General features: G+C 33.9%; 1 protein-coding gene across 4 annotated transcripts in view; it reads left to right on the plus strand.

The window, feature by feature from the left end:
- Positions 1–23,100, plus strand: part of ldb2a (LIM domain binding 2a) — a 261,535-nt gene that overhangs the window by 184,567 nt on the left and 53,868 nt on the right. For all 4 annotated transcript variants that reach the window (XM_062039739.1, XM_062039740.1, XM_062039737.1 and 1 more), the window contains exon 4: positions 19,521–19,643. In XM_062039739.1, the coding sequence (XP_061895723.1) occupies positions 19,521–19,643 (123 nt within the window). The remainder of the gene's footprint in view (positions 1–19,520; positions 19,644–23,100) is intronic.

The following is a 23,100-nucleotide window of genomic DNA, read 5'->3' on the forward strand; positions in this document are numbered from 1 at the left end:
TACAAAACATACCGATGTTTACATTTATTATAATGAGTATATAAAACATACAGATGTTTACATTTATTATAATTAGTATAAAACATACAGATGTTTACATTTATTATTAATATAAAACATGCAGATGTTTACATTTCTTTATTAGCATAACATACAGATGTTTACATATTTGTAATTAGTATGAAACATACACATTTTTATATTACTTTTAATTAGTATAAAACATAGTCTGGGCTTCCCTGCTTAAGCTGCTGCCCCCGCGACCCGACCTCGGATAAGCGGAAGAAGATGGATGGATGGATGGATGGCATACAGATGTTTATATTTATTTAATTAGTATAAAACACACAAATGTTTATATTTATTTTAATTAGTATAAAACACACTGTTTATTGTTATTTTAATTAGTTTTAAAAATACATGTTTACATATTTGTAATTAGTATGAAATATACAGATTTGTACATTTATTTTAATTAGTATAAAACACACAAATGTTTACTTTAATTTTAAGTGATAGAAATCATACGGATGTTCACATTTATTTTAATTAGCATAAAACATACATATGTTTGAATATTTGTAATTAGTATGAAACATACAACTGTTTACATTTATTTTAATTAGTATAACACATACAGATGTTTACATTTATTATAATTAGTATGAAACATACAAACGTTTCCATTTATTTTAGGTAAGAAAAATAATTCAGATGTTTACATTTATTTTAGTTAGAATGAAACAGACAGATGTTTACATTTATTTTAATTAGTATGAAACGTACAGTGTTTGCGTCTTTTTATTATTAAAAAAAACATACGACTGTTTACGTTACTTTTCAGTAGTATAAAGATGTATACTTTTCTTTTAGTTACAATATAACATACATATTTGTGTGTATCTTTTCATTGATATAAAACATACAGATGTTTGTTTTTCGAATTGGTATGAAACATACACATGTTTACATTTATTTTAATAAGTACAAAACATACAGATGTTTACATTTATTTTATTAGCATAACACATACAGATGTTTGCATATTTGTAATTAGTATGAAACATACAAATGTTTATATTACTTTTAATTAGTATAAAACATACAGATGTTTCTATTTAATTTAATTAGTATAAAACATACAGATGTTTGCATTTGTTTTATTAGCATAACACATACAGATGTTTACATATTTGTAATTAGTATGAAACATACAGATGTTTATATTACTTTTAATTAGTATAAAACATACAGATGTTTCTAATTAATTTAATTAGTATAAAACATACAGATGTTTATATTTAATTTAATTAGTATAAAACATACAGATGTTTACTTTTTTTTAGCATAACACATACAGATGTTTACATATTTGTAATTAGTATGAAACATACAGATGTTTATATTACTTTTAATTAGTATAAAACATACATATGTTTACATTTATTATAATTAGTGTAAAACATGCAGATGTTTACATTTATTTATTAGCATAACACATATAGATACTTAATTTAATTAGTATGAAACATACAAATGTTTATATTACTTTTAATTAGTATAAAACATACAGATGTTTATATTTAATTTAATTAGTATAAAACATACAGATGTTTATATTTAATTTAATTAGTATAAAACATACAGATATTTACATTTCTTTATTAGCATAACACATACAGATGTTTACATATTTGTAATAAGTATGACACATACAGATGTTTATATTACTTTTAATTAGTATAAAATATACAGATGCTTACATTTATTATAATTAGTATGAAACATGCAGATTTTTACATTTCTTTATTAGCATAACACATACAGATATTTAATTTAATTAGTATGAAACATAAAAATGTTTGTATTACTTTTTAATTAGTATAAAACATACAGATGTTTACATTTCTTTATTAGCATAACACATACAGATATGTAATTTAATTAGTATGAAACATACAAATGTTTATATTACTTTTAATTAGTATAAAACATACAGATGTTTATATTTAATTTAATTAGTATAAAACATACAGATGTTTATATTTAATTTAATTAGTATAAAACATACAGATATTTACATTTCTTTATTAGCATAACACATACAGATGTTTACATATTTGTAATTAGTACGAAACATACAGATGTCTATATTACTTTTAATTAGTATAAAACATACAGATGCTTACATTTATTAGAATTAGTATAAAACATGCAGATGTTTACATTTATTTATTAGCATAACACATACAGATATTTAATTTAATTAGTATGAAACATACAAATGTTTACATTACTTTTAATTAGTATAAAACATACAGATGTTTACATTTCTTTATTAGCATAACACATACAGATATGTAATTTAATTAGTATGAAACATACAAATGTTTATATTACTTTTAATTAGTATAAAACATACATATGTTTACATTTCTTTATTAGCATAGCCCATACAGATGTTTACATATTTGTAATTAGTACGAAACATACAGATGTTTATATTACTTTTAATTAGTATAAAACATACAGATGCTTACATTTATTAGAATTAGTATAAAACATGCAGATGTTTACATTTATTTATTAGCATAACACATACAGATATTTAATTTAATTAGTATGAAACATACAAATGTTTACATTACTTTTAATTAGTATAAAACATACAGATGTTTCTATTTAATTTAATTAGTATAAAACACACAAATGTTTATATTTATTCTAATTAGTATAAAAAATAGAAATTTTTATATTTATTTTAATTAGTATAAAACATACAGGTGTTTATATTTAATGTAATTAGTATAAAACACACAAATGTTTATATTTATTTTAATTAGTATAAAAAATACACATTTTTATATTTATTTTAATTAGTATAAAACATACAGGTGTTTATATTTAATGTAATTTGTATAAAACACACACATGTTTACATTACTTTTAATTAGTTTGAAACATACAGATGTTTATATTTAATTTAATTAGTATAAAACACCCAAATGTTTATATTTAATTTAATTAGTATAAAACACACACATGTTTATATTTATTTGAATTAGTATAAAACATACAGATGTTTATAGTTAATGTAATTAGTATAAAACACACAAATGTTTATTTTTATTTTTATTAGTATAAAACACACAGATGTTTACATTTAGTTTATTTAGTATAAAATATAAGTTGCTTTTGGGGTTTGTATAAAACGTGTTTATGTTTCTTTTATTTTTTTAAATAAATTATACAGATTTTTTAAAACATTATTTTTTTTAAAACACATTTATTTAATAAAAACATGTTTTCTTTACTAAATGGTCATAGCAGGCTTCCACTCTCATGTGCCCTTAAAGTCACTTTATAGGCACGTTGCAAAGTGGGCTCCAATGATGAGGTCATTGTTTGCTACAGGTGCATATATGTTCTGTTTGCTACAGGTGCATATACGTATGTTCTGTGTGCTACAGGTGCATATATGTTCTGTTTGCTACAGGTGCATATAGGTTCCATGTGCATTATTTGCCACTCACCATGCAAATAATGGCGTGAGACCCTGGCTGGCGTGTCGCCATTCATGACCTCACTCCTCAATTAATGCAGATCCTCACCTCAAAGACCACTTTTTTTTCTCCTTTGAAGTTTCCAATTGCGGCGCAGCGTTTATCACCAAATGAATTGATTGGAGCATTGTGTAGTCTCTCTGGCTAAATATATCACCCTGTGAGAGGATCCATGCTGGATTGTGTGTGCAAAAAAAACAAAAAAAACAAACAAAAAAGCAGTGTTAGCTGAATTTGTGCCTGATATATCTGTGCAAAGGTGCCACCCGGACTAACTCCGGCACCTTTATTGCACGTGCAGTTATTCTGATTTAGGCGCTGCAGCCATTTATTCACTGGGAGAAGGGACACTTCCAGGCTACAACGCGGGTGGCGCCGTGGAAAAATGGAGTCCGTAGTGCAGCGATAATAATAATAGGTTTTATTTGTAAAAAGCACTTTACATTGGGCAAACAACCTCAAAGTGCTACAGTATATTAAAAAAATAATGATAATAATAAAAAGATATTAAAAGTAAATTAAAGCTGCAAGCAGCGATGGACGGGACCGACTTTGAAGGCTCATAAAATCCAAACCGGAGCAGTAATTAAAACTCTTTGGTCAACTTTTAATCAGAACGGTTTAATCTCTCACCTGTGCTAGTTTGAAGCCGACACGACAAACGCGCTCAGAGGAGATAATTTTTGAAAAAAAGGTGACCGGTTTTTACAAAACTTTTGTTTTGAAGGGGGAATTGCAAACTTCCTGTTGATTTTTGCTGGGGGTTGTCAATATATGAAATGTAGGTCTAAGTGAGACCTACATAGAGGTTTTTGTTTCATGTGTCTAAGACATTCCTACTGGAAGTTACAGGCAGTTTTGTCCTGAGTTTTCTTCCTAGGAGCAGTTGTGTCTGTGTTTTCTTCCTAGGGGGCGCTAGAGCGCAATTTTGAGTTTTGGGGTTGGGTTTTTGGATTAGATTGCAATTTTTGCCAGTCCTAATGTGTGTGTCCAGTTTGGTGAGTTTTGAAGCATGTTAAGGGGGTCAAATTACAGCTCAAAGAGGCAAAAGTGACTGTTTTTACTAAACTTTTGTTTTGAAGGGGGAATTGCCAACTTCTTGTTGATTTTTGCTGAAGGATGTCAATGGATGAAATCTAGGTCTAAGTCGGACCTACATAGAGGTTTTTGTTTCATGTCTCTACGACATTCCTACCGGAAGTTACAAGCAGTTTTGTCTGTTTTTTCCTAGGGGGCGCTAGAGCGCAATTTTGAGTTTTGGGGTTGGGTTTTTTATTAGATCGCAATTTTTGACAGTACTGATGTGTGTGTCCAGTTTGGGGAGTTTTGAAGCATGTTAAGGGGGTCAAATTACAGCTCAACGAGGCAAAAGTGACTGTTTTTTACTAAACTTTTGTTTTGAAGGGGGAATTGCCAACTTCCTGTTGATTTTTGCTGAAGGATGTCAATGTATGAAATCTAGTTTTAAGTCAAACCTACATAGAGGTTTTTGTTTCATGTCTCTACGACATTCCTACAGGAAGTTACACACAGTTTTGTCTGTGTTTTTTCCTATGGGGCGCTAAAGCGCAATTTTGAGTTTTGGGGTTGGGTTTTTTATTAGATAGCAATTTTTGCCAGTCCTGATGTGTGTGTCCAGTTTGGGGAGTTTTGAAGCATGTTAAGGGGGTCAAATTATAGCTCAACGAGGCAAAAGTGACTGTTTTTTACTAAACTTTTGTTTTGAAGGGGGAATTTCCAACTTCCTGTTGATTTTTGCTGAAGGATGTCAATGTATGAAATCTAGGTCTAAGTCAGACCTACATAGAGGTTTTCGTTTCATGTCTCTACGACATTCCTACCGGAAGTTACAAGCAGTTGTGTCTGTTTTTTCCTAGGGGGCGCTAGAGCGCAATTTGGAGTTTTTTTTTAATTTTTTTTATTAGATTGCAATTTTTGCCAGTCCTGATGTGTGTGTCAAATTTGGTGAGTTTTGAAGCGTGTTAAGGGGGTCAAATTACAGCTCAAAGAGGCAAAAGTGACTGTTTTTACTAAACTTTTGTTTTGAAGGGGGAATTGCCAACTTCCTGTTGATTTTTGGTGAAGGATGTCAATGTATGAAATCTAGGTCTAAGTCAAACCTACATAGAGGTTTTTGTTTAATGTCTCTACGACATTCCTACCGGAAGTTACACACAGTTTTGTCTGTGTTTTTTCCTATGGGGCGCTAAAGCGCAATTTTGAGTTTTGGGGTTGGGTTTTTTATTAGATAGCAATTTTTGCCAGTCCTGATGTGTGTGTCCAGTTTGGGGAGTTTTGAAGCATGTTAAGGGGGTCAAATTACAGCTCAACGAGGCAAAAGTGACTGTTTTTTACTAAACTTTTGTTTTGAAGGGGGAATTGCCAACTTCCTGTTGATTTTTGCTGAAGGATGTCAATGTATGAAATCTAGGTCTAAGTCAGACCTACATAGAGGTTTTCGTTTCATGTCTCTACGACATTCCTACCGGAAGTTACAAGCAGTTGTGTCTGTTTTTTTCCTAGGGGGGGCTAGAGCGCAATTTTGATTTTTTTTTTATTTTTTTTTATTATTAAATTGCAATTTTCGCCAGTCCTGATGTGTGTGTCAAATTTGGTGAGTTTTGAAGCATGTCAAGGGGGTCAAATTACAGCTCAAAGAGGCAAAAGTGACTGTTTTTACTAAACTTTTGTTTTGAAGGGGGAATTGCCAACTTCCTGTTGATTTTTGCTGAAAGATGTCAATGTATGAAATCTAGGTCTAAGTCAGACCTACATAGAGGTTTTCGTTTCATGTCTCTACGACATTCCTACCGGAAGTTACAAGCAGTTGTGTCTGTTTTTTTCCTAGGGGGCGCTAGAGCGCAATTTTGAATTTTTTTTTTGTTTTTTTTTATTAAATTGCAATTTTCGCCAGTCCTGATGTGTGTGTCAAATTTGGTGAGTTTTGAAGCATGTTAAGGGGGTCAAATTACAGCTCAACGAGGCAAAAGTGACTGTTTTTTAATAAACTTTTGTTTTGAAGGGGAAATTGCCAACTTCCTGTTGATTTTTGCTGAAGGTTGTCAATGTATGAAATCTAGGTCTAAGTCAGACCTACATAGAGGTTTTTGTTTCATGTCTCTACAACATTCCTATCGGAAGTTACAAGCAGTTTTGTCTGTTTTTTTCTTAGGGGGCGCTAGAGCGCAATTTTGAGTTTTGGGGTTTGGTTTTTTATTAGATTGCAATTTTTGCCAGTCCTGATGTGTGTGTCAAATTTGGTGAGTTTTGAAGCATGTTAAGGGGGTAAAATTACAGCTCAAAGAGGCAAAAGTGACTGTTTTTACTAAACTTTTGTCTTGAAGGGGGAATTGCCAACTTCCTGTTGATTTTTGCTGAAGGTTGTCAATGTATGAAATCTAGGTCTAAGTCAGACCTACATAGAGGTTTTTGTTTCATGTCTCTACGACATTCCTACCGGAAGTTACAAGCAGTTTTGTCTGTTTTTTTCCTAGGGGGCGCTAGAGCGCAATTTTGAGTTTTGGGGTTGTTTTTTTTTTTTATTAGATTGCAATTTCCGCCAGTCCTGATGTGTGTGTCAAATTTGGTGAGTTTTGAAGCATGTTAAGGGGGTCAATTTACAGCTCAAAGAGGAAAAAGTGACTGTTTTTACTAAACTTTTGTTTTGAAGGGGGAATTGCCAACTTCCTGTTGATTTTTGCTGAAGGTTGTCAATGTATGAAATCTGGGTCTAAGTCAGACCTACTTAGAGGTATCCGTTTCATGTCTCTACGACATTCCTACCGGAAGTTACAAGCAGTTTTGTCTGTTTTTTCCTAGGGGGCGCTAGAGCGCAATTTTGAGTTTTGGGGTTTTTTTTGTTTTTTTTTATTAGATTGCAATTTTCGTCAGTCCTGATCTGTGTGTCAAATTTGGTGAGTTTTGAAGCATGTTAAGGGGGTCAAATTACAGCTCAAAGAGGCAAAAGTGTCTGTTATTACTAAACTTTTGTCTTGAAGGGGGAATTGCCAACTTCCTGTTGATTTTTGCTGAAGGATGTCAATATATGAAATCTAGGTCTAAGTCAGACCTACATAGAGGTATTTGTTTCATGTCTCTACGACATTCATACCGGAAGTTACAAGCAGTTTTGTCTGTGTTTTTACCTAGGGGGCGCTAGAGCGCAATTTTGAGTTTTGGGGTTGGTTTTTTTTCATTAGATCGCAATTTTTGCCAGTCCTGATGTGTGTGTCCAGTTTGGTGAGTTTTGAAGCATGTTAAGGGGGTGAAATTACAGCTCAAAGAGGCGGCGGTATAATAATAAAGAATAAAACGTTACAATTACAATAGGGTCCTCTGTCCCAAAGGGACATTGCGGTCCCTAATAAAAATAAAAACTAGAACAGCCTAATAGCTAGAACTAGTATGCATATATCTATAAAAAGGCTTTTTTTTAAGCCTTTTTTAAAAGCATCCACAGTCTGTGGTACCCTCAGGTGGTCAGGGAGAGCGTTCCACAGACTGGGAGCAGCGGAGCGATGGCTAAACACTTCTACTGTGCACTTTATGTGCCTGGGAGGAGCATTTGATCCTTTGTGTCAACTCACAGGACAAACAGTGTGTTGTTGAACTGCACTCCTGCAGCTGCAGGAAACTATTTTCTGGACCATATGGTTATTTTCTAAAAGTAAAAGACAGGACTGGACTACAGGCAGGCCAGTCTAGTACCCACACTCTTTTACTACGCTGTTGTAACACGTGGCTTGGCATTGTCTTGCTGAAATAAGCAGGGGCGTCCATGACAACGTTGTAGTAGGTGGCAGCAGGTAGCTAATCGCTCTGTAGATGTCGGGAAACAGCGGGAGGCAGAGTGCAGGTAAGAAGGTGTCTAATGCTTAAACTAAAAACAAACAAAAGGTGAGTGCCGCTAAGAAAATGCGTTGAAGCTTAGGGAAGGCTATGCAGGTCGAAACTAAAACTGAACTGGCTACAAAGTCAACAAAAAAGATTCCCGGGCGCAGCCACCGCTGCTGCTCACTGCTCTCCTCACCTCCCAAAGGGTGATCAAGTGGATGGATAGTACCGTTTTTTATTTATTAGTACCGCGATACTATACTAGTACCGGTATACCATAAAACCGAGTATAGTACCGTTTTTGATTCATTAGTACCACAATACTATACTAGTACCGCTATACCATAAAACAGAGTATAGTACCGCTTTCGATTCATTAGTACTGCTATACTATACTAGTACCGGTATGCCATAAAACCGAGTATAGTACCGTTTTTTATTCATTAGTACCGCTATACTATACTAGTACCGGTATACCATAAAACAGAGTATAACACCGTTTTTTATTCATTAGTACCGCAATACTATCCTAGTACTGGTATACCATGAAACAGACTATAGTACCGTTTTTGATTCATTAGTGCCGCAATACTATATTATTACCGCGATACTATCATAGTACCGGTATACCATAAAACAGAGTGTATATAGTACAGTTTTTGATTCATTAGTACTGCGATACTATATTAGTACCGCGATACTATCCTAGTAGAGGTATGCCATAAAACCGAGTATAGTACCGTTTTTGATTCATTAGTACCGCGAAACTATACTAGTACCGCTATACCATAAAACCGAGTATATTACCGTTTTTGATTCATTAGTACCTCTATACTATACAAGTACCGCTATACCATAAAATCGAGTATATTACCGTTTTTGATTCATTAGTACCTCTATACTATACAAGTACCGCTATACCATAAAATCGAGTATAGTACCGTTTTTGATTCATTAGTACCTCTATACTATACTAGTACCGCTATACCATAAAATCGAGTATAGTACCGTTTTTGATTCATTAGTAACTCAATACTATACTAGTACCGCTATACCATAAAACCGAGTATAGTACCGTTTTTGATTTATTGGTACCGCGATACTATCCTAGTACCGCTATACCATAAAACATAGTATAGTACCGCTTTCGATTCATTAGTACTGCTATGCTATACTAGTACCGGTATGCCATAAAACCGAGTATAGTACGGTTTTTTATTCATTAGTACCGCTATACTATACTAGTACCGCTATACCATAAAACCGAGTATATTACCGTTTTTGATTCATTAGTACCTCTATACTATACAAGTACCGCTATACCATAAAATCGAGTATAGTACCGTTTTTGATTCATTAGTACCTCTATACTATACTAGTACCGCTATACCATAAAATCGAGTATAGTACCGTTTTTGATTCATTAGTAACTCAATACTATACTAGTACCGCTATACCATAAAACCGAGTATAGTACCGTTTTTGATTTATTGGTACCGCGATACTATCCTAGTACCGCTATACCATAAAACATAGTATAGTACCGCTTTCGATTCATTAGTACTGCTATACTATACTAGTACCGGTATGCCATAAAACCGAGTATAGTACCGTTTTTTATTCATTAGTACCGCTATACTATACTAGTACCGGTATACCATAAAACAGAGTATAGCACCGTTTTTTATTCATTAGTACCACGATACTATATTAGTACCGCAATACTATCCTAGTACCGGTATACCATGAAACAGACTATAGTACCGTTTTTGATTCATTAGTGCCGCAATACTATATTAGTACCGCGATACTATCATAGTACCGGTATACCATAAAACAGTGTATATAGTACAGTTTTTGACTCATTAGTACCGCGATACTATATTAGTACCGCGATACTATCCTAGTACAGGTATGCCATAAAACCGAGTATAGTACCGTTTTTGATTCATTAGTACCGCGAAACTATACTACTACCGCTATACCATAAAACCGAGTATAGTACCGTTTTTGATTCATTAGTACCACTATACTATACTAGTACCGCAATACCATAAAACCGAGTATAGTACCGTTTTTGATTCATTAGTACCTCTATACTATACTAGTACCGCTATACCATAAAATCGAGTGTAGTACCGTTTTTGATTCATTAGTAACTCGATACTATACTAGTACCGGTATACCATAAAACCGAGTATAGTACCGTTTTTGATGCATTAGTACCGCGATACTGTACTAGTACCACTATACCATAAAACAGAGTATAGTACCGTTTTTGTTTCATTAGTACCGTGATACTATACTAGTACCAGTATACCATAAAACAGAGTATAGTACTGTTTTTGATTCATTAGTACTGCGATACTATACTAGTACCGGTATACCATAAAACCGAGTATAGTACCGTTTTTGATTCATTAGTACCGCAATGCTATACTAGTACCGCTATACCATAAAACAGAGTATAGCACCGTTTTTTATTCATTAGTACCGCAATACTATACTAGTACCGCTATACCATAAAACAGAGTATAGCACCGTTTTTGATTCATTAGTACCGCAATACTGTACTAGTACCGGTATACCATAAAACCGAGTATAGTACCGTTTTTGATTCATTAGTACCGCAATACTATACTAGTACCGGTATACCATAAAACCGAGTATAGTACAGTTTTTGATGCATTAGTACCGCGATACTGTACTAGTGCCGGTATACCATACAACCGAGTATAGTACCGTTTTTGTTTCATTAGTACCGTGATACTATACTAGTACCAGTATACCATAAAACAGAGTATAGTACCGCTTTCGATTCATTAGTACTGCGATACTATACTAGTACCGGTATACCATAAAACAGAGTATAGTACTGTTTTTGATTCATTAGTAGCGCAATACTGTACTAGTACCGGTATACCATAAAACCGAGTATAGTACCTTTTTGATTCATTAGTACCGCGATACTATACTAGTACCGGTATACCATAAAACAGAGTATAGTACTGTGTTTGATTCATTAGTACTGTGATACTATACTAGTACCGCTATACCATAAAACCGAGTATAGTACCGTTTTTGATTCATTAGTACCACAATACTATAATAGTACCGCTATACCATAAAACCGAGTATAGTACCGTTTTTGATTTATTGGTACTGCTATACTATACTAGTACCGGTATGCCATAAAAGCGAGTATAGTACCGTTTTTTATTCATTAGTACCGCTATACTATACTTGTACCGGTATACCATAAAACAGTGTATAGCACCGTTTTTTATTCATTAGTACCGCAATTCTATATTAGTACCGCAATACTATCCTAGTACCGGTATACCATGAAACAGTCTATAGTACCGTTTTTGATTCATTAGTGCCGCAATACTATCCTAGTACCGGTATACCATGAAACAGTCTATAGTACCGTTTTTGATTCATTAGTACCGCAATACTATCCTAGTACCGGTATACCATGAAACAGTCTATAGTACCGTTTTTGATTCATTAGTACCGCGATACTATCATAGTACCGGTATACCATAAAACAGAGTATATAGTACAGTTTTTGATTCATTAGTACTGCGCTACTATATTAGTACCGCAATACTATCCTAGTACAGGTATGCCATAAAACCGAGTATAGTACCGTTTTTGATTCATTAGTACAGCGAAACTATACTAGTACCGCTATACCATAAAACCGAGTATAGTACCGTTTTTGATTCATTAGTACCTCTATACTATACTAGTACCGCTATACCATAAAACTGAGTATATTACCGTTTTTGATTCATTAGTACCTCTATACTATACTAGTACCGCTATACCATAAAATCGAGTATAGTACCGTTGTTGATTTATTGGTGCCGCGATACTATACTAGTACCGCTATACCATAAAACCGAGTATAGTACCGTTTTTGATTTATTGGTACCGCGATACTATACTAGTACCGCTATACCATAAAACAGAGTATAGTACCGCTTTCGATTCATTAGTACTGCTATACTATACTAGTACCGCTATACCATAAAACCGAGTATAGTACCGTTTTTGATTCATTAGTACCTCTATACTATACTAGTACCGCTATACTATAAAACCGAGTATATTACCGTTTTTGATTCATTAGTACCTCTATACTATACTAGTACAGCTATACCATAAAACCGAGTATAGTACCGTTTTTGATTCATTAATAACTCGATACTATACTAGTACCGCTATACCATAAAACTGAGTATAGTACCGTTTTTGATTTATTGGTACCGCTATACCATAAAACCGAGTATATTACCGTTTTTGATTCATTAGTAACTCTATACTATACTAGTACCGCTATACCATAAAACCGAGTATAGTACCATTTTTGATTCATTAGTAACTCGATACTATACTAGTACCGCTATACCATAAAACTGAGTATAGTACCGTTTTTGATTTATTGGTACCGCAATACTATACTAGTACCGGTATACCATAAAACAGAGTATAGTACCGCTTCCGATTCATTAGTACTGCTATACTATACTAGTACCGGTATGCCATAAAACCGAGTATAGTACCGTTTTTTTATTCATTAGTACCGCTATACTATACTAGTACCGGTATACCATAAAACAGAGTATAGCACCGTTTTTTATTCATTAGTACCACGATACTATATTAGTACCGCAATACTATCCTAGTACCGGTATACCATGAAACAGACTATAGCACCGTTTTTGATTCATTAGTGCCGCAATATTATATTAGTACCGCGATACTATCATAGTACCGGTATACCATAAAACAGAGTATATAGTACAGTTTTTGATTCATTAGTACCGCGATACTATATTAGTACCGCGATACTATCCTAGTACAGGTATGCCATAAAACCGAGTATAGTACCGTTTTTGATTCATTAGTACCGCGAAACTATACTAGTACCGCTATACCATAAAACCGAGTATAGTACCGTTTTTGATTCATTAGTACCTCTATACTATACTAGTACCGCTATACCATAAAACCGAGTATATTACCGTTTTTGATTCATTAGTAACGCTATACTATACTAGTACCGCTATACCTTAAAACCGAGTATAGTACCGTTTTTTATTCATTAGTACCTCTATACTATACTAGTACCGCTATACCATAAAATCGAGTGTAGTACCGTTTTTGATTCATTAGTAACTCGATACTATACTAGTACTGCTATACCATAAAACCGAGTATAGTACCGTTTTTGATTTATTGGTACCGCGAAACTATACTAGTACCGCTATGCCATAAAACCGAGTATAGTACCGTTTTTGATTCATTAGTACCTCTATACTATACTAGTACCGCTATACCATAAAACCGAGTATATTACAGTTTTTGATTCATTAGTACCTCTATACTATACTAGTACCGCTATACCATAAAATCGAGTATAGTACCGTTTTTGATTCATTAGTACCTCTATACTATACTAGTACCGCTATACCATAAAATCGAGTATAGTACCGTTTTTGATTCATTAGTAACTCGATACTATACTAGTACAGCTATACCATAAAACCGAGTATAGTACCGTTTTTGATTTATTGGTACTGCGAAACTATACTAGTACCGCTATGCCATAAAACCGAGTATAGTACCGTTTTTGATTCATTAGTACATCTATACTATACTAGTACCGCTATACCATAAAATCGAGTATAGTACCGTTTTTGATTCATTAGTACCTCTATACTATACTAGTACCGCTATACCATAAAATCGAGTATAGTACCGTTTTTGATTCATTAGTACCTCTATACTATACTAGTACCGCTATACCATAAAATCGAGTATAATACCGTTTTTGATTCATTAGTAACTCGATACTATACTAGTATCGCTATACCATAAAACAGAGTATAGTACCGTTTTTGATTTATTGGTACCGCGATACTATATTACTTTAGTTCTTTTCTAGTGTAAAAGGTCAGCAAAGTTGTGATCAAGTGAAACGACTCAAACATAAAACAATGGCAGCTATGAAAAACAACAAATGGTAATTGCTTGTTTGCCGATTGATAATGGCCACACTAATTCCTTAAATCAAGCTCATGACGCAGTGTGTCGAAGGATGCGGACACGTTTGTTACTGGATGCTTTAATACACTTCTGAGACTTTGTATGCAAGATATATGCAACCGAACTTATTTGATTTGTGTTGACAGATGTGCTGTTTTATTGTTCAATGATGATTACCTCGGTCTAGCTTTATTGTTCAATGATGATTACCTCGGTCTAGCTGGTGTGCTAGTGGCTGCTTAGCTGTTGTGTAGCTGCTACCCATGTTCACCTTTTAGTAAAATAGAACACATGGTGTGTTTATTGGAGGACGTTTACATGTCAACTCGCTGTCCAGTTTTAAACCGATATCATCCGATACTGGCTGATATCAGACCAATTTCCAATATCAATGTGGATCTGGGATACACCTCTAGTTTTGCAATGAAAACAACTTGTGGGGGGGGGGGGGTCAAGGGTCATCTGTTGGTCAACTTTCTCTTTCCTCCTTCCAAAAAACCCTTAACAAAATAAAGAGTGTTTTCAGTGAATATTAAACAGAAGAAGATTATTTACAAATGTTGTTTGGTTTTATCCTGGTGCACCACAACAGGCTCAGACCCGCCCTATGGCCAACTTGTCACATTGCTTTATTGCCCCACAACTAGAACCTTCTAATACATTTGAAATATAAGCAGAAGTATTCATTTAAATAACCAGCAGGCAGCTTGTTTATTTCTATATTGTTCCACAGTACATGTACACCAGTAGTATTTATATTTGTACATGTACACCAGTAGTATTTATGATATTTGTACATGTACACCAGTAGTATTTATATTTGTACATGTACACCAGTAGTATTAATGATATTTGTACATGTACACCAGTAGTATTTATGATATTTGTACATGTATACCAGTAGTATTTATGATATTTGTACATGTACACCAGTAGTATTTATGATATGTGTACATGTACACCAGTAGTATTTATATTTGTACATGTACACCAGTAGTATTTATGATATTTGTACATGTACACCAGTAGTATTTATGATATTTGTACATGTACACCAGTAGTATTTATGATATGTGTACATGTACACCAGTAGTATTTATGATATTTGCACATGTACACCGGTAGTATTTATATTTGTACATGTACACCAGTAGTATTTATGATATTTGTACATGTACACCAGTAGTATTTATGTTATTTGTACGTGTACACCAGTAGTATTTATGATAGTAGTATTTATGATATTTGTACAAGTACACCAGTATTATTTATATTTGTACATATACACCAGTAGTATTTATGATATTTGTACAAGTACACCAGTAGTAGTTATATTTGTACACCAGTAGTATTTATATTTGTACATGTACACCAGTAGTATTTATGATATTTGTACATGTACACCAATAGTATTTATATTTGTACAAGTACACCAGTAGTATTTATGATATTTGTACATGTACACCAGTAGTATTTATGATATTTGTACATGTACACCAATAGTATTTATATTTGTACAAGTACACCAGTAGTATTTATGTTATTTGTACATGTACACCAGTAGTATTTATATTGTACACCAGTAGTATTTATATTTGTACATGTACACCAGTAGTATTTATGATATTTGTACATATACACCAATAGTATTTATATTTGTACAAATACACCAGTAGTATTTATGTTATTTGTACATGTACACCAGTAGTATTTATGATAGTAGTATTTATGATATTTGTACATGTACACCAGTAGTATTTATGATATTTGTACGTGTACACCAGTAGTATTTATGATATTTGTACATGTACACCAGTAGTATTTATGATATTTGTACATGTACACCAGTAGTATTTATGATAGTAGTATTTATGATATTTGTACATGTACACCAGTAGTATTTATGTTATTTGTACATGTACACCAGTAGTATTTATGATAGTAGTATTTATGATATTTGTACATGTACACCAGTAGTATTTATGATATTTGTACGTGTACACAAGTAGTATTTATGATATTTGTACATGTACACTAGTAGTATTTATGATATTTGTACATGTACACCAATAGTATTTATATTTGTACAAGTACACCAGTAGTATTTTTGATATTTGTACATGTACACCAGTAGTATTTATGATATTTGTACATGTACACCAGTAGTATTTATGTTATTTGTACGTGTACACCAGTAGTATTTATGATAGTAGTATTTATGATATTTGTACAAGTACACCAGTATTATTTATATTTGTACATATACACCAGTAGTATTTATGATATTTGTACAAGTACACCAGTAGTAGTTATATTTGTACACCAGTAGTATTTATATTTGTACATGTACACCAGTAGTATTTATGATATTTGTACATGTACACCAATAGTATTTATATTTGTACAAGTACACCAGTAGTATTTATGATATTTGTACATGTACACCAGTAGTATTTATGATATTTGTACATGTACACCAATAGTATTTATATTTGTACAAGTACACCAGTAGTATTTATGTTATTTGTACATGTACACCAGTAGTATTTATATTGTACACCAGTAGTATTTATATTTGTACATGTACACCAGTAGTATTTATGATATTTGTACATTTACACCAATAGTATTTATATTTGTACAAATACACCAGTAGTATTTATGTTATTTGTACATGTACACCAGTAGTATTTATGATAGTAGTATTTATGATATTTGTACATGTACACCAGTAGTATTTATAATATTTATACATGTACACCAGTAGTATTTATGATAGTAGTATTTATGATATTTGTACATGTACACCAGTAGTATTTATGTTATTTGTACATGTACACCAGTAGTATTTATGATAGTAGTATTTATGATATTTGTACATGTACACCAGTAGTATTTATGATATTTGTACGTGTACACAAGTAGTATTTATGATATTTGTACATGTACACCAGTAGTATTTATGATATTTGTACATGTACACCAAGAGTATTTATATTTGTACAAGTACACCAGTAGTATTTATGATATTTGTACATGTACACCAGTAGTATTTATGATAGTAGTATTTATGATATTTGTACATGTACACCAGTAGTATTTATGATACCAGTAGTATGTATACAATTAGTACATGTACACCAGTAGTATTTATGATATTTGTACATGTCCACCAGTAGTAATTATGATATTTGTACATGTACACCAGTAGTATTTATGATACTTGTACATGTACATTAGTAGTATTTATGATACCAGTAGTATGTATACAATTAGTACAAGTACTCCAGTAGTATGTATACAATTAGTACAAGTACACCAGTAGTATGTATACAATTAGTACAAGTACACCAGTAGTATTTATGATACTTGTACATGTACACTAGTAGTATTTATGATACCAGTAGTATGTATACAATTAGTACAAGTACACCAGTAGTATTTATGATACTTGTACAAGTACACCAGTAGTATTTATGATACTTGTACATGTACACTAGTAGTATTTATGATACCAGTAGTATGTATACAATTAGTACAAGTACACCAGTAGTATTTATGATACTTGTACATGTACACTAGTAGTATTTATGATACCAGTAGTATGTATACAATTTGTACAAGTACACCAGTAGTATTTATGATACTTGTACATGTACACTAGTAGTATTTATGATACCAGTAGTATGTATACAATTAGTACAAGTACACCAGTAGTATGTATACAATTAGTACAAGTACACCAGTAGTATGTATACAATTAGTACAAGTACACCAGTAGGGGGGTGCAGCAGCAGCATCATTCCCAGGAGACATGTGTGTGCTGGGGGCATTGATTAGAGAGTGTCTGCCGGGATTACATCTTTGCCGTTGCCATGCCAACTAATCAGCTGATTCCCCCCACCACCACCACCACCACCACCACCCCCACCCCCGCGCTCCCTCTGGCTCTGTCCCTCTTGCCGGTTGTCATGGCAACGCAGTGGAGGAGAAGCGCGAGTGCTGGCTTCAGCTAAAAAGGGCCAGAATATTTTTTTTTTCCTTCATCCTCTCTCTCTCTCTCTCTCTCTCTCTCTCTCTCTCTCTCTCTCTCTCTCTCTCTCTCTCTCTCTCTCTCTCTCTCTCTCTCTCTCTCTCTCTCTCTTTCCCTGCCTAATTGGCAACTCTGCCTGACCTGAAGTTCTTTTGTCTCCGGCATGAAAACAGCCTGGCGGGATGACACTTATTTCCACCTTTTGGGAGGAGTGGGGAAGACAATCTGATGAAGACCACTAAACAATGAGCAGAACGTGTCTATTTTAAGCCCAGATGCATGCCAATAATCACCCAGTAGATCCATTCATAATCACGGACGGCTATTGAATACGCTCTTTTTTTGGCAGCGACCGAGTCCCGCCGACGTTGTCTTGCTGAAATAAGCAGGGGCGTCCATGATCACGTTGCTTGGATGGCAACATGTGTTGCTCCAAAAGCTGTATGTACTTCCCAGATGTGTAAGTTACCCATGCCTTGGGCACTAATACACCCCCATACCATCACACATGCTGCCTTTTACACTTTGACCCTAGAACAATCCGGAAGGTTCTTTTCCTCTTTGGTCCGGAGGACACCACGTCCACAGTTTCCGAAAACAATTTGAAATGTGGACTCGTCAGACCACAGAACACTTTTTCCACTTTGCATCGGTCCATCTTAGATGAGCTCGGGCACAGCGAAGCCGGCGGCGTTTCTGGGTGTTGTTGATAAATGGCTGTGGCTTTGCATAGTAGAGTTTTAACTTGCACTTACAGATGTAGTGACCAACTATAGTTACTGACAGTGGTTTTCTAAAGTGTTCCTGAGCCCATGTGGTGATATCCTTTACACACTGATGTGGCTTTTTGATGCAGTACAGCCTGAGGGATCCAAGGTTTGTAATATCATGGCTTACGTGCATTGATTTCTCCAGATTCTCTGAACCTTTTGATGATATTACGGAGCGTAGATGGTGAAATCCATTTCTTTCCTGATTGGTAAGATGGTGGTGTTTATCGATTTGACGCTCATCAGTGCTGATGTGGTCCACAGGTGTGCACGGAGGGTCGCTTGATCCTGGAGTTCGCCTTTGACGACCTGATGAGGATCAAGACTTGGCACTTCACCATCCGCCAGTACCGAGAGCTCATCCCGCGCAGCATCCTGGCCATGCATGTGAGTGTGAGCGTGCTGCTTTCTTCACCTCTTCTAGTAAATTGCCTCCTCCGGGTGTCGCTACACCAATTCCTGGAGAGGTGGTCAGCTTTTGATGGTGGCGCCTTCTGGTGAGAGCACACCCACTAGGATGTCAAAGTAGGAAGTAGGGTTGTACCCATACCAATATTTTAGTACCGGTACCACTGAAGACTTTGACGGGCCCGCGGGCCGTAGTTTGGACACCCCCTGGTTTCACCTAATTAATTATTGTGACCACCTGGTGCAGTTCTTAAACAACTGAGGCGGGCTTCCCTGGGGAGCGTGCGGTGCAATGTGTGACCCCAGTGAACATGCTTTGTCAGTATCGTGCTTTATCATGCTTTATCATGCTTTATTAGTATCATGCTTTATTAGTATCCTGTAGTATCATGCTTTATCAGTATCATGCAGTATCATGCTTTATTAGTATCCTGTAGTATCATGCTTTGTCAGTATCATGCAGTATCATGCTTTATCAGTATCATGCAGTATCATGCTTTATTAGTATCCTGTAGTATCATGCTTTATCAGTATCATGCAGTATCATGCTTTATCAGTATCACCTTTATCAGTATCATGCTTTATCAGTATCATCTTTATCAGTATCATGCTTTATCAGTATCATGCAGTATCATGCTTTATCAGTATCACCTTTATCAGTATCATGCTTTATCAGTATCATCTTTATCAGTATCATGCTTTATCAGTATCATGCAGTATCATGCTTTATCAGTGTCACTTTTATCAGTATCATGCTTTATCAGTATCATGCTTTATCAGTGTCATCTGTATCAGTATCATGCTTTATCAGTATCATGCAGTATCATGCTTTATCAGTATCATTATTTATCATGCTTTATCAGTATCATGCTTTATCAGTATCATCTTTATCAGTATCATGTTTTATCAATATCATGCTTTATCAGTATCATGTAGTATCATGCTTTATCAGTATCATGCTTGATCAGTATCATGCTTTATCAGTATCATGCTTTATCAGTATCATCTTTATCAGTTTCATGCTTTATCAATATCATCTTTATCAACATCATGCTTTATCAGTATCATCCTTATCGGGTATCATTCTTCATCAGTATCATCTTTATCAGTGTCATGCTTTATCAGTATCATGCTTTATCAGTATCATGCACTATCATACTTTATCAGTATCATGCTTTATCATGCTATATCAGCATCATGCAGTATCATGCTTTATCAGTATCATGCTTTATCAGTGCCATGCCATATCATGCATTATCAGTATCATGCAGTATCATGCTTTATCAGTATCATGCTTTATCATGCTTTATCAGTATCATGCAGTATCATGCTTTATCAGTATCATGCAGTATCATGCTTTATCTGAATCATGCAGTGTCATGCTTTATCAGTATCATGCAGTCTCATGCTTTATCAATATCATGCTTTATCATGCTTTATCATTATCATGCTTTATCAGAATCATGCAGAGTAATGCTTTATCAGAATCATGCAGTATCATGCTTTATCAGTATCATGTAATATCATGCTTTATCAGTATCATGCAGTATCATGCTTTATCAGTATCATGCAGTACCATGCTTTATCAGTATCATGCAGTATCATACTTTATCAGTATCATGCTTTATCATGCTTTATCAGTATCATGCAGTATCATGCTTTATCAGTATCATGCAGTATCATGCTTTATCAGTATCATGCAGTATAATGCTTTATCAGTATCATGCAGTATCATGCTTTATCATTATCATGCAGTATCATACTTTATCAGTATCATGCTTTATCATGCTTTATCGGTATCATGCAGTATCATGCTTTATCAGTATCATGCTTTATCGGAATCATGCAGTATCATGCTTTATCAGTATCATGCAGTATCATACTTTATTAGTATCATGCTTTATCATGCTTTATCGGTATCATGCAGTATCATGCTTTATCAGTATCATGCTTTATCAGAATCATGCAGTATCATGCTTTATCAGTATCATGCAGTCTCATGCTTTATCAGAATCATGCAGTATCATGCTTTATCAGTATCATGCTTTATCAGAATCATGCCGTATAATGCTTTATTAGTATCATGCAGTATCATGCTTTATCAGTATCATGCTTTATCAGAATCATGCAGTATCATGCTTTATCAGTATCATGCTTTATCAGAATCATGCAGTATCATGCTTTATCAGTATCATGCTTTATCAGAATCATGCCGTATAATGCTTTATTAGTATCATGCAGCATCATGCTTTATCAGTATCATGCAGTATCATGCTTTATCAGAATCATGCAGTATCATGCTTTATCAGTATCATGCAGTATCATGCTTTATCAGAATCATGCAGTATCATGCTTTATCAGTATCATGCTTTATCAGTATCATGCTTTATCAGTATCATGCAGTATCATGCTTTATCAGAATCATGCAGTATCATGCTTTGTCAGAATCATGCAGTATCATGCTTTATCAGTATCATGCAGTTTCATGGTTTACCAGAATCATGCAGTATCATGCTTTATCAGTATCATGCAGTATCATGCGTTATCAGTATCATACAGTATCATGCTTCATGCTCATTGTAGCCAATAATCCTCACTTCCTCATTTGGAGTAAAACAAAAACAAGTTTATTCATTTTTTTGTTCTGTAGGTTAAAAGTTCATATTATTTATTAAGTTGATTTAATTTTTTTATTTTTGTCCAAAAATGTTTTTAGTGTAAATGAGCTAATATTTGCAAACAATAACAAAGTTTCTCAGTGTGAACATGAAATATCTTGTCTTTGCAGTCTATTCAATTGAATATAAGTTGAAAAGGATTTGTTGTATTCTCTTTTTGTTGACCATTTACACAACGTGACAACTTCACTGCTTTTGAGGTGCATTTTAGTGGTTAAACTTGTTCATGTTTGCTTTGTTTATCCCAAATTATAATCACATTGACTTAAAATGCTCATAAGTTGGTCAATTCAAGATAAGGAAAGTTGAAAGATGAGCAGTTTATTCATGAGATTTGGTTGATTATTTTGACAATAGCAAAGGTTGACTACTTGCATTTAATCTGCTTATATCACCGGTATCAAACTGGAGGCCCGGGGGCTACATCTGGCCCACCACATCATTTTATATGGCCCGTGAAATGCTAATAATATGCTTTTAATAATGAATAATTTCTTACTAGATATTTGTTGTTTTCATTTTGACATTCATGAACTGCATGCTTATCTTTATATACATATATTTTAATATTTAATATCTAATAATGCAACAAAATAGTGTATGTTTTGCAATAAAAATGTGATACTGCTTGTGTTTACAGTAATACACTACAAAACCAACGACTCTAGATTTTACTGTAAAATAGTGGTACTGTTTTTCCTTTCCATTTCCAGTAATATGCCGTAAAAAAAAACACTGCAAGTTTTTCTTACACTAAA

Source organism: Entelurus aequoreus, linkage group LG28 (genome assembly GCF_033978785.1).
Source record: "Entelurus aequoreus isolate RoL-2023_Sb linkage group LG28, RoL_Eaeq_v1.1, whole genome shotgun sequence".
Taxonomy (NCBI): domain Eukaryota; kingdom Metazoa; phylum Chordata; class Actinopteri; order Syngnathiformes; family Syngnathidae; genus Entelurus; species Entelurus aequoreus.